This window comes from Triticum urartu, chromosome 4A (genome assembly GCF_056163025.1).
Source record: "Triticum urartu cultivar PI428250 chromosome 4A, HENAU_Tu73, whole genome shotgun sequence".
NCBI lineage: Eukaryota > Viridiplantae > Streptophyta > Magnoliopsida > Poales > Poaceae > Triticum > Triticum urartu.
Window position 1 is genome coordinate 585,027,042 of NC_141876.1, and position 13,757 is coordinate 585,040,798.

The window sequence follows — 13,757 nt, forward strand, 5'->3', positions numbered from 1 at the left end:
TCTTTTCAGGGGCCAATGCTGCTCTTCAACAGCAGCTGAGCGAAGCCAACTCCGCATTGCGCGCCAAAGGGGAGGAGTGCAGCAAGCTCGCCAAGGAGCACGATCTGCTGGCCACTCAATTGGCAGAGCAGAAGGAGATGCTTGCGAAGACACAGAGGGAGGCGGAAGAGATGGAAACCGCCCTCCTGGCCGAGTTCGCGAGCGAGCGCTCCTCCTGATCTGACAAGGAGGCGATGCTGGCCTCCGGCTTCGATGAGATTGAAGACATCATTGATGGTGAGTTTCTTTACTTTCTTTCTTCGAGCCGCCTATTATAAGTCGTGCCGACTCCTGGTTTTTGACTTGCTTCTTCGTTTCTTCCGTCTTGGCAGACTTCTTTCCTGGGCACTCGCAGGCCGCCATCCAAGCCATCGAGGCTGATCATGAAGGTCGGAGGGCGGAGGGCGCAGAGATCGCCGTCGACGCCCCCCGAACCCTTGACGAGCACATCCTGAGCATCGAGGCTCGCCTTCGGCCGACTCACCGGATGTTGCGCCGGCTTCAGCGTGTCGGTGTCCAGGCGATTGCCGCCCTGTGGCCGGATATGCAGGCTCCGCGCACCCCCAGCCTGACGGCCGACTGGCTAGAGGTCGCGGCTGGTCGTCTTGAGGCCTGGAAGGGTTCTTCGGCCCGAGCTGGAGCGCGCCGAGGCTTGGAGTTCGTCAAGGCATGGTATCCGGGGCTGGATCTGGACCGGCTGGCCACGCTTTGGTCGGAGGCCAAGCCGGAGCTAGCAGCTACGGAAGACGCCCTCGTCAAGCGTGCTACGGTGATCGCCGAGTACACCGACACCAGCATCTTCATCCCCGAGCGGTCTGAAGACGGCGAGGAGGTACCGCCAGAGTGGTTTGGGATGAACCCAGACTACAGCGAGGATTCGGAAAAGGTGATTGGCTCTAGCGTCGAGGAGGAAGGCGAGGCGGAGGACGGAGGTGAGATGGAGGCACCAGAAGATGGAGCAGACGGCCAGCCTCAGCTCGACCGCGCCTCCAGCAACGAGCCGCGTGCGACCGACCCGACTGCCGCTAGAGGCGATCAAGCTGAGACTACCCAGCCAGCCGCCCCCACGCCTGACGCTGCCGCCTCCTCCAACCCTCCGAATCCGTCTGCTGCTTCCTAAGCTGCCGCTTTACCTTTATTTTATCTGCTTCAGTAGTCTTTGAAGAACTTGTTGATTCGCACAATTCCACCCGCGGGGTGTATTTTGAACTTCTGCTCGAAGATTCGGCCAAGGGCCTATGTTATGTAAATATATTTATCCGAGTTCTATCTTTTCTTGCTCATTGCTCTTTTGGCTTTTTTCCTTTGCCGCTTTCTCTTAGTTGCCTGCCTTGCCAATCGGACAGCCGCTCTGCGGACTGCCGCTGGATCAAATGCTTGGCTACTTTGGGAAGGCAAGTACTTAGCCGTTTTTAAGAGTTTTTGAGCAAGTTGAATAGAAGGCGGCAATCCGACTATTCGAGAGTCGCTTTGTGAAAAAAGGCTGGAAACCGTCTTGAGCTATGTTTTATGCTTTGATTCCTTAGCCATTTTTCATGTGAACACCCATTCTACCTTACTTCTGCCCACCGTACAGTCGCTTCTGCGAGCTGCGGCTTCTGACAGGAGACGGTTTAGGTGTTACACACTACTTGTCCGGCTGCAGGAAGCATTTCACAGTGCAAGGCGGCAAGTCCCTGGGCCGACTTGTCGAGCCCAGTGCCAAGCGGCATAACAAAGAGTAACATACTTGTAGGCATAATTTTTATCATACAGACAAAAGAGGGCAGTCCCCGAGCTCGTCTCGGGGGGCCCGAAGTCTTGGTACTTTAATACAAAAGGTAGCGTGGTACATACTTCATCAACTGTAAAATCTTCAGAGGAGATTTGCATTCCATGGCCGCCCTGTCTCCTTGCCGGAGTCGTCCCTCTTGCGTGCTCGGGGCTTCTGAGCGTTAATCAGGTAGTAGGAGTCGTTGCCTAGTACTTCTGCTGGCCGGCTGTTCGCTGGATCAGCCGGAGCACAAGGTCGCCTTCTTGGAAAGATCTTGGGTTGACCTTCCTGTTGTGGTATCGGCGCAGGCTCTGTTGGTAGATGCTGGACCGGCTGAGTGCCAACAGCCGGCCCTCTTCCAGCAGATCGACGCCGTCTTGTCGTGCTTCTTCTGCTTCCTCCTCGGTGTACATGGTGACTCGTGGGGAGTCGAACTCTATATCCGTTGGGATGACGGCTTCGGCACCGTAGACGATGAAGAAAGGCGTGAAGCCGGTTGACTTGTTTGGAGTCATGCGCAGACTCCAGAGGACGGCTGGTAGCTCGTCGAGCCAGCAGCCAGCCGAGCGCTCCAGAGGCTCGATCAGCCGGGGTTTGATGCCGGACAGGATGAGGCCGTTTGCTCGCTCCACTTGACCGTTTGACTGTGGATGGGCGACGGACGCTAGGTTCAGTCGGATGCCCTGTGTTGCACAAAAACGGGCCAAGGCGCCTTTGGCAAAATTTGTGCCATTGTCGGTGATGATGTTGTGTGGTATGCCATACCGAATTGTGATATCGGAGATGAAAGTCACAGCAGTCAGACCGTTCAGCTTCTTGATTGGCTTCGCTTCTATCCACTTGGTGAACTTGTCCACTGCGACAAGTAAGTGAGTTAAGCCACCTTGTGCTGTCTTGAATGGTCCCACCATGTCTAGACCCAAACTGCGAAAGTCCAGGCAATGGGGATGGTCTTGAGTGCAGAAGCCGGCTGGTGCGGCTTGGAGCTGAACTTCTGGCACCCTTTGCATTTTTGGACCAACTCCTTGGCCTCTTCTAGGGCAGTCGGCCAGAAGAAACCGTGTCGAAAGGCTTCGGGGACGAGTGCTCTCGAAGCCGCATGGTGGCTGCACTCGCCTTGATGGATGTCTTTGAGAATTGCTTGGCCTTGCTCTGGCTCTACGCAGCGCTGGTAGACACCAGTGACGCTGCGCCTGACCAGCTCTCTGTTGATTATGGTGTAGGCTGCCGCTCGGTGTTGTATTTGCCGAGCTGAGGTCTCATCAGTCGGCAGCTCTTTGCTCACCAGGAATTTGAGGATGGGCTGGGCCCATGAGGGTGCTGCTATTTCTTCGACTGCCAGAACTGCGACTTGGACGAGGGCGGTTGGGCTGGGAGGCGGCGGGTTGGAGTCAACAACTGCTTGCTGGGTTAATGAAGTCCCCAGGCTGACTGGCGCGGCCCTTGGGTCGAGTTCTGGAGTCTTTGAGTCCGCTGCCGCAGTCCCCGGGCCGAGTTCGACTGTGGCGGCTTTGGAGCCATCTGCCAAAATCCCCGTACCATCTGCCGGAGCTCTGTAGTCGGATCCGACGTCTTCGGGAGGAGCCGGCACAAAAATGGAGTCTGATTCTAGTGAAGGCTTGACAGACGGCTTGATGAGGCGTTGAAGGGCGACGCCGGATGGTATTGCTTGGTGGGTAGAGCCGATTCATGCCAAGGCGTCTGCTTGGTCGTTGTCGTTTCATGGCACATGGAGGAACTCGCACCCTTCGAAATACCTGCTGAGTTGCTGCACGAGGAAACGGTAACTCGCCATGTTTGCATCTTTCGCGTCCCAGTCGCCAGATGACTGCTGGACCACTAAGTCCGAGTCGCCATAACACAAGATCTGGCGGATGCCAAGTTCTTTGGCAAGCCGGAGCCCGTGAATGAGCGCCTCTTACTCGGCGACGTTGTTGGAGGCGGCAAAATGGATTTGCAGTGCGTATTTGAGCTTGTCGCCTTTAGGAGAGGTGAGGACGACGCCAGCTCCCAAGCCGGTGCGCGTCTTGGAGCCGTCGAAATGCATCCGCAAATGGGTGGAGTCAGGCGCTGGAGGTAGGTACTGGGTCTCGGCCCAGTCGACGAGGAAGTCGGCCAGTGCTTGTGACTTGATAGCAGTGCGGGGCTGGTAGTGGATGGTGTAAGGAGCCAGCTCTATGGCCCACTTGGCCACTCGGCCAGAAGCATCTCGGCTACCAATGATCTCGGCAAGCGAGGCCGTGCAGACCACCGTGATTGGATGCTCTTGAAAGTAAGGCTTCAATTTCTTGGCAGTAAAGTGTACGCCATAGCACATCTTCTGGTAGTGGGGGTAGTTCTGCTTGGAGGTCGACAGTACTTCGCTCAGGTAATATACCGGTCTCTGGATAGGTAGTGCCGTGCCTTCCTCCTTGTGTTCCACTACAATGACCGTGCTGACTACCCGGCTGGTGGCGGCGATGTACAAGAGCATAGGTTCCTTGGGAGTCGGAGCCGCCAGGACAGGTGGAGTAGTCAGCATCTTCTTCAACTGGAGAAAAGCTTCGTCTGCCTTATGGTTCCACTCGAAAAAGTGGTCTTCTTCATGAGTTGGTATAAGGGAGAGCTTTCTCGCCCAGCCGACTGATGAATCAGCTGATGGACGCCAGGCAGCCGGTGAACTTTTGCACATCCAGCAGTCGGCTGGGTACCTCCATTCTCTCAATGGCCTTGATCTTTACTAGGTTGCATTCTATGCCGCGTTCAGAGACCAGGAAGCCAAGGAGCTGGGCGGCTGGTGTCGGGGGACTAATCCGCGAACACCTATGGGACCGGCGGGCCGAGTCCCTTTCGGTTCGGCGGGGGCGGAGGTCGCACGAAGAGCAGATCGAGGCGAAACACACAAGCAGTTTACCCAGGTTCGGGCCGCACGGATGCTTAAAACCCTACTCCTGCTTTGTGGTTTGTATTGAGTTCTTGCTCGGAGCGTGGAGTGCTACAGTTCACACCAGCAGCTAACGAGACCGAGCGTGAGTGTTCTGTTTTTCCGAACCCCCCTCTACGTTGCGCATGGGCCTCCTTTTATATGCTCAAGGGGTCACCCACAGGTGGCAACGGGGACAAAGGGTAAAAAAGGAAAGGTGCTGCGGTTGGTACAGCTACCTGCTACAGTGTATCATACCTAACCCTGATGGCAGGGGACAAGGGCATTAAATGCCCGTCTGCGTCGCCTAAATAGTGTAAAAGGGATCGTCAGGGACGCCACCGCTTGCCACGATGGCAATCTTGTCAGCGCCGCTTGCCACCGCACGCCGCTGGCTGCACAGCCTCCCGCCATGTACGCCTGGAAGGGTCCCAGAGCGACACGTTGGTGGATGTGCTGGAGCGCGGGCAGAGTGGTGGCTTGCCGCGGGAAGCGCCTTGCCGCGGTTGTTGTCTTGTCGCGCCCGGGAGCTTGTCGCTCACCGGGCCTTGCCGGGACGCGTGGCGCGTCGCGGCAAGCTCCTTGAGATGCCTTGGGTGGCCTTCCCGGCAAGCTCCTCTTGCCGGGGTCTTGTCTCCTTAAGCGCCTTGCCTTGGTTGGCCTTCCTGGCAAGCTCCTCTTGCCGGGTCTTGTCTCCTTGGCTTGGATACTTTGTTCTTGAATGGCTCCAAAGGAACCACGGAGGACCTTGGCGGTCACCCGGCAAGCCTTGCCGCGGGATGCTGCGACTGCCCGTGCACAAGTTCGGGATACTAGGGTACCCCTACTCTCGTACACCGACAGGAGCCCCCGGGCCTGGGCCATACACGGTGTCGAGCGCTGTTGGACCAGGCCCAAAACAGGGCACGCGCGGCCTAGGTTACGCCGTATCTCTCTCCGTATCCACCGCGCCCTCCCCGAACGGCACGCGTTGAATGCGGCGTCGCGGGAGAGATCGTGGGTGGTTTCTTTATTCGGAAATGCGGAACGTCCGCCCCCTCCCTCTTTATAAGCAGAGGAAACAGGGGTAGTTCGCCCATTCGCCAGTTGCTGCTTCAATCTCGGAAATCTCCGCCGCTCCCTTGTCTTCCCAAAGTCGAAAGAGAGCAGCGCTCCGCCCCCCATCGCCACTAGCACCACCAATGCCGTCGACCTCCTCCACCACTTCCGCCATGGCTCCAAAAGCCGACAAGGGGAAGGTTGTGAAGTCGACCGAGGCGCAGCGGCTTGCGGCGCTGCGAAAGGAGCGGGCGGTCTTCCCTCCCAAGCTCGCCGCGAGGGAGCTGAGGGAGAACTACTACCTCTTCTGGTCGACGGAGACGCGAACGCATCCGCGCACGAAGGTACTTCCCGCCGCCGCTTGGAAGACGGCTCCAAACGGATACCCTTTCTTCGCCTTGTTCTTTTACTGCGGGCTCTGCCCGCCCTTCTCTGAGTTCTTCTGCGATATCATGAACACCTACGGGTTCCACCTCCTTGACTTCACCCCCAATGCCGTTCTGACCATGGCAGTTTTCGCACATCTCTACGAAAACTTTGTCGGATTCCATACCAATGTAGCCCTTTTTCGCCACCTCTTTATGCCCCGAGTAGAGAGAGGAGAGCCTTTATCCGGCGGGATCGCCTGGATCTCAAGGGTCGGCAAGAAGGACACTTATCTGGAGGGAGAGTTCCGCGGCAAGTGGGAGGAATGGAGAGCAGACTGGTGCTGGATTGATACGAGCGGCTCGCTGGAAATCAACTCCTCCTCCTCCTCATCTTCGGGCAGCTCGCCGCAAGCAGAGCCTCCATCCCCACCAAGAAGGCGTCTCCGCAAGGCCGGTGACGTAGCGGAGCGGCAGGTGGGTCAACAGTCGCCGCGCCGCGTGACACGCTCCACCGCGGCAAACACCGTTGCCGCGGGAGCACCTCATGCTGCGACGGCAACTGGAGCGGGGTCTAGCCGGACCACCGCTTCTGCTCCTGCCGCTTCTCGCGTCGCGACGGCAACCGGAGCGGGGTCGTCTCAGACCACCGCCACCGTTCCCGCCAAGCGGCCAAGGGAAACTACTCCTGCGCCTCATCACGCCGGGCATGAGCCGGATTTCGACTTCTCCGCGTTCAGCTCCGACGAGGAAGAAGAAGAGTAAGATCTTCTTGTTGTACTTGTAGTTCTTCAATTCTTGCTGTTTGTCTTGTATCTCATTTGCTTTACTCTGAACTTATTCCTTTTCAGGACTCTGGCCCAGAGAGCAGCGAAGAGAGCCAAGGTCCCGGTGATCGTCATCGAGGACGAACCCACTGCGACAGCAGGGGGTGCGCCCGAGACAACCTTGCCGGACCCGGCAACTTTTCTCTAGAGTAGCCCCCAGCGTAAGTATATGGTTTGCTTTCCGCTGTGAGGTGCGCATGGATACTCTGTCTTTGCTGATATCTGACTGTTGGTTTGCGTAGGAGCAGAGCAGCCCCACCAAGAGCCAAGGGAGAGTCCTCCGGCAAGGGAGAGCTTTCCGATAAGGGAGAAGTCTCCGACAAGGGACAGCACCAGCGGCCCCCCGACGGCGGAGACCACGACTGCAGAACCCAGTACAGGTAATCCTTTCGCTGCAAGACTTCCCTTGGGTTCTTCTTCTTTTGACCTTCTTGGGTTTTTGCTTGACTTTTCTCCCTTTTCCGGCTGTCAGACCCATCTGCTACGGAGCCGATGGAGACCGAGGTTGCTGCCGACGACGTTGCTGCCACCGAAGAAGCAGCCGGTGCTGACGATCCCGCCGGCGCAGAGGCCGCCAAGGCTGCCGCCGCAGCAACTGGCGAGGGGTCTGGCGATCGCACTGATGGCCCTGAGGCCGCAGGAGCGCCAGGCGCTACGTCGACCGCCGACCCGTCCGCCGCTGCCGCAGCGCCAGGCTCCGAAGAGCCCCAGCCAGGCGTCTACTTGAAGGCCGGCGATGGCGTCTTCATCAACCTCCCCTGGGCGTCAAGCTCCAGGGCACCGGTTGAAGGAGAGAGCTTCGACGGAGAGGTGCTCGCCTCCGCTGGGCTGACGCTGGTTGATGCGCCGAGCAGCAGCAGCGGCGAGCCTGAGGAGGAGCGGCTGCTGCGGAAGCTGTTGTCGCTCTACCGCGCGCGGCAAGCCAAGCTGGAATCCCGTGAGGCACTTGCCGCGAAGGCGGAAGTGGACATCGAGAAGCGCGCAGGGGAGCTCCGGAGTCTCACCCAGGAAGCTCTCCGATCCCTGGCAGAGGAGCGGGAGCAACTCGCCGAAGCGCAGAAGGCCTTCTTCCTCGAGAAGGCCGAAGTTGAAGAGCAACAGCGGCTTGCCGCTGAAAAGCTGTCTGCACAGGAGGGCGAGCTGGCGCAGCGGAAAGTCAACCTTGACGCCCACGAGGAGGATCTTGCTGCGCATGAGCAACAATTCGGCGGAGCCCTTAAGCAAGCAGAGGATGCTGCCGCAGTTGCCGAGGCCGCCAAGAAGGAGCTGGAGACGAAGGTGGCGCAGCTGGAGGCCGATCTCGCCGAGAAGGGCAAAGAGCTTAGCGCCGCCAAGGACTCCAACACGGATCTTGAGTTGAAGTTGACCACTTTGACCAAGACGCTGGACGGCGTGAAGGAGTAGGAGGTGGCCTTGAAGGAGGAGATCAAGGCCGACAAGGCGCTGCTGGAGAGTGTTGCCGCCGCCCAGAATGCTTTCAGGGAGAATGTGGAGCACTGGACGGAGAGCCTCGTGAGTGCTGCCGCAGATGTTGACAGGGAGCTGGCGTAGCTGGGGGTGGAGGATCTCGGGTATCCCTCTGATGAGAACCTCCAACCCAGCGCCAAGCTCACCTTGTTTTTCAAAGGCGTGGCGACGGCACTCCAACGACTCCGGGAGAGGATCCCAAAGCAGCTGGCCGACGAGTCGCGCAAGATCTGCGTGGGAGCTCTTCAAAAAGTGTTGGTGAAGGTGGCCTTCCGCAATCCGGGCCTCAACCTCACCAACGTCCTCAAGACCCTGCCGCCGGATGCTGATCTGGAGGCGCTCAAGACCCTTGTCGCACCCATTGTGGACAAGGTGAGCGGGATCAAGAGGATCGAGGGCGATCGCGTAGACTAGGTCGCTCGTTTTCTTCTTTTCTTGTCGCTGCTGGCCATGTTATGAAAACAATCTGTTAGAGCCGCGACAAGCTATCTTGTAATATAACTCTATTCTGGGTAATGATTGCAATGTTATTCCCTTTACTTGATTCCTCCCTTTGTATGTTTTTGCCCTACGCTTTTAGGGAACTTGCCGGTGCAGGCACCTTAGCCGCGAGCGCTGAGTGCGGAACGTCAGCAGCCTGCTGGCGGTGCCGTTACCGACAAGAAACCTTGTCGCAACTAGTCGCAGCTCACTTAAGCTGTTGAGCGGACTCGAAACAAAGTAAGGGCGCAACTAGCTACGAGTTGGTTCCTCCGCGCACAGCTTTTCCATACAAAGTGCGGTCGTTCAAGGGAGATAACTTAAAAAAATTTAAAATCTGATTGCTCAAACTTTGGCAACTTAGCTTTTCTGTTGTTTGCTTCCCGGTAAGGCGAAACTTTTCTTGAACGATGCCTGGTCCATACCATTATCTTCTCCTTTCCCCCCGGCAAACTTGTGGGCGAGGGAACCTTCCTTTCCTTGAGAAAAAAGAAAGAGGAGAAAATAAAGATACGGAGCCTTACGGCTCGTTATTGCTTACCGGGGAGTAGGTGCTGCACAAAGTGTCAGATCACATATGCAAAAAATAGAAAGCATGAAATTGAGAAGATGTGCGGGGCACATGAGCTTTACTTATGCACGGGGTCTGCGCCCGGCTTTGTACAAAGGATTACATGCAACAGCGGCAAGACTTGTACAAAAGGTGGTTGCCGGAATGGGTTCCGGCAACCGCGCCTTACGGGTAAAACTTACGAAGATGCTCAATGTTCCAGGAGTTGCTCACCGGAATGGCATCTTCGGTCTCAATGCGGACAGCGCCAGGCCTAGTGACTCGTTTCACCCGGTAAGGGCCTTCCCAGTTCGGCGTCAACTTGTTGGAATTCTTGGCGGACTGAACACGCCGAAGAACAAGGTCGCCTTCCTCGAGACTTCTGGCGTTATCTTTGCGGCAATGGTCGCGGCGCAAAGCTTGCTGGTAGCGAGCAGCTCGTACAGCAGCCTGAAGACGGTCTTCCTCAAGGAGCAGCGTGTCATCTTGTCGCAGCTGCTCTTGCTCAAGCTCATTATAAGCGAGCACTCGAGGTGACCCGTATACGAGTTCCGTGGGGAGAACTGCCTCTGCTCCATAGACTAGAGCAAAAGGTGTCTGGCTAGTGGCTCGATTTGGCGTCGTCCTGATCGACCAAAGAACCACCGGCAGCTTCTCGATCCAGTTTCTTCCGCACTTGTGCAGCCTGTCGAAAGTTCTGGTCTTGAGCCCACGCAGCACTTCAGCATTTGCCCTCTCCGCTTGACCGTTGCTTCTCGGGTGAGCAACAGAAGCGAAGCAGACCTTGGCACCAAGATCTTGGACGTACTGCATGAAGGTGCGGCTCGTGAATTGCGTACCGTTGTCGGTGATTATCCTGTTAGGGATCCCGAAGCGGCAAACAATCGACCTGAAGAACTTGACTGCTGACTGTGCTGTCACCTTCCTCAGTGGTTCCACTTCCGGCCACTTTGTGAACTTGTCGATTGCAACGTACAAGTACTCAAAGCCCCCGACTGCTCGGGGAAAGGGGCCGAGGATGTCGAGCCCCCAGACCGAAAATGGCCAGGATAAAGGGATCGTCTGGAGAGCTTGAGCTGGTTGGTGTATCTGCTTGGAATGGAACTGGCACGCTTCACACTTGGTTACTTGTGCAGTTGCATCCTGGAGGGCTGTCGGCCAAAAGAAACCTTGCCGGAATGCTTTGCCGACAAGTGCTCTTGCACCAATGTGGTGTCCACATATGCCTCCATGTATCTCTGCCAACAGCTTTTATCCGTCTTCCCGGTGAATACACTTCAATTTCACACCGTTGAGTCTTCTTCTGTACAGTGTCTTGTCGACAAACTGGTACATACTTGACTGCCGGGCTACTCTTTCCGCTTCTTCTTGCTCTTCGGGAAGTTCTCCTGTCTGAAGGAAACGGACAATCTGCTGCGCCCATGCTGGAGCTTGTGGCTCGACAACAAGGACTAAAGGCAAATCTGCTGCTGCGGGAACATCCGCTTCTACGGCGAGAACCTGCGGCTCTGCCGGAGCTTGACGTTCCCCGGCAAGCTTGCCGGAGCAAAACTTGTCGGGAGCTTCTGCTTCAACGGAACAAACCCTAGGGTTTGCCGGAGCATATTGCTCCTCAGTGTTTTTAGTGTTGATCTTGGGGACCTTCTTGGCGGCGGCTTCGGGAAGCTCTGCCGGAAAATAGTCACCAGAAATCAACTTCCTCTTCTTGCTCTGTCCAGTTGATGGCATTACGGACGGTTGAGTCAGCTTGAGCACAAAGATCCCTCATTCCACAGGTAACTTAAGTGCGGCGCACTTTGACAGGCCATCGGCAACGGTGTTCTGAGCTCTTGGAACACGCTCCATCTGTAGGCCGTCAAAGTGTTCTTCTAGCTTTCTCACTTCGTCGACGTAGGCTTCCATCAACGGACTCTGATAGCTCTTGTTCACTTGGCGGACGACAAGCTGCGAGTCACCCCTGACAATGAGCTTCTTGATCCCAAGGTCTGCCGCGATCCTGAGACCAGCAAGCAAGCCTTCATACTCAGCAGTATTGTTCGTTGCTTGCTCCTTGGGAAAGTGCATCTGGACTACGTACTTGAGGTGCTCTCCGGTGGGTGCGACAAGCAGCACGCCAGCGCCGGCGCCTTGAAGCGAAAAGGCACCATCAAAGTACATCAGCCACTCTTTGCTTGCTTCCTTGACGGGGATGCTCGTTTCTGGAATTTCTTCATCTGATGTTGGCGTCCATTCTGCTATGAATTCTGCCAATGCTCTGCTTTGGATAGTTGAAGTACTCTAAACTTGAGGCCAAAGCTTGACAGTTCCAGCGCCCACTCAACAATCCTGCCTGTCGCTTCTGGATTCTGTAGAATCCTCTTCAGCGGAAAGCGAGTGACAACTGTGATCTCGTGTGCTTGGAAGTAATGGCGCAGCTTTCTCGAGGCCATGAGAAGGCCGAAAAGCAATTTCTGCACGCCAGAGTACCTTGACCTAGCCCCCTGCAGAAGGGAACTGACAAAGTAAACTGGGCGCTGTACCATTCTCTTCTGTATCTCCTCGCGCGTCTGCGCAGATCCATCCTTATCGGGACCAGAGCTTGTCGGGGAAGCCCCCTGCTTGTCGCTGGATGCGCCTGCCGTGGTTGCTGGCTCATCATCTGCCTCCCTCTCTGCTACTAACGCAGCACTAACCACTTGATTGGTTGCCTCTATATACAGCAGCAACTTCTCTTGTGGCTTAGGTGCGACAAGTATTGGAGGGGAGGACAGGTATCTCTTCAAGTCTTGCAGTGCAGCCTCCGCTTCCGGAGTCCATTTCATTGGACCTGCCTTTTTCAATAATTTGAAAAACGGCAGGGCGCGCTCAGCAGACCTAGAGATAAACCTGCTGAGAGCAGCCATGCAACCGGCAAGTCTTTGTACATCCTTGACTTGGTTTGGTGCTTCGATCTGCTCAATGGCCTTGATCTTGTCGGGATTGGCTTCGATTCCCCGCTGAGACACGAAGAACCCGAGAAGCTTGCCGGAGGGGACTCCAAACACACACTTCTCGGGGTTGAGCTTGAGGCTGATCTTGCGCAGATTTGCAAAGATCTCGTCTAAATCTTGGATCAGAGTTGCCTTGTCCTTGCTCTTGACCACTATGTCATCCATGTAGGCTTCCACATTTCTGTGTATTTGCGGCTCGAGAGCGACATGGGCTACCCTTGCAAATGTTGAACCAGCATTTTTTAATCCGAAAGGCATCCGTATGAAACAGTACGTGCCACATGGAGTAATGAATGCGGTCTTCTCCTCATCCTCTTCTGCCATGAAGATCTGATGGTATCCTGAGTATGCATCAAGAAATGAAAGCAAATCACATCCGGCTGTGGAGTCAACAATCTGGTCAATGTGCGGCAAAGGAAATGGGTCTTTGGGACAAGCTTTGTTAACATCGGTAAAGTCGATACAAAGTCTCCATTTCCCGTTCGCCTTGCGCACGACAACAGGATTGGCCAACCACGTAGGATGGAGCACTCCTCTGACAAGGCCTGCTGCTTCCAACTTCTTGATCTCTTCTGCGATGAATTCTTGGTGCTCCACTGCTTGCTTCCTGACCTTCTACTTGACGGGCCGCGCATGAGGACAAACGGCAAGATGGTGCTCAATTACTTTCCTGGGAACACCGGGGATGTCAGACGGTTGCCACGCAAACACGTCGACATTCGCCCGCAGGAAAGCAATGAGGGCGCTTTCCTATTTAGGGTCGAGAGTGGCACTGATGGTGAAGGTACCACCAGTGCCGTCCTCCTTGGCGGACACCTTCTTGGTCTCTGGCGGAGCTGCCATTGTCTTCTTACACTTGCCGGTGGAGCTCGATGGTGCGTCCTCGACGGCAGCGCAACACTCCGAAGAGGTGCGCTTGCCGGAGTGGGCATCAGAACTCTTGCCGGACTTGATCTTCTTCCCTCCGGGAGCTTCAACGGCAAGTGATTTGCGATCTGCTGCGGCTGCCGCTTCCTGGTAGATCTTGTCGGCGCAGATAAGAGCATCCTTCTTGTCGCCAGGGACAGAGATGACGCTTATCGGGCCTGGCATCTTCAGCATGTTGTATGCGTAGTGAGAGGCTGCCATGAACTTGGCGAGTGCTGGACGGCCGATTATCCCATTGTAAGGCAATGGAAAATCGGCAACGTCAAAAGTGACCCTCTCAGTCCTGAAGTTCAACTCACTGCCAAATGTTACTGGCAACGTGACCTTTCCCTTCGGCTTGCTCCTTCCCGGGTTGATTCCTTGGAATGTGCCGGTCTCTTCAAGATCGCTGTCAGGGATCTGGAGTTTCTGGAATACAGCGGAGGAGATTAGGTTCAAGC

General features: G+C 56.1%; 1 protein-coding gene and 1 pseudogene across 1 annotated transcript; both read left to right on the forward strand.

The window, feature by feature from the left end:
- The window catches only part of LOC125552987 (BTB/POZ domain-containing protein POB1-like), a 102,908-nt pseudogene that overhangs the window by 41,219 nt on the left and 47,932 nt on the right, over nt 1-13,757 (forward strand).
- Nucleotides 234-1,159, forward strand: LOC147976848 (uncharacterized). The gene is made up of 2 exons (XM_087519867.1): nt 234-276; nt 372-1,159. Exons 1-2 carry the CDS (start codon nt 234-236, stop codon nt 1,157-1,159), a joined length of 831 nt encoding a protein of 276 aa, XP_087375993.1.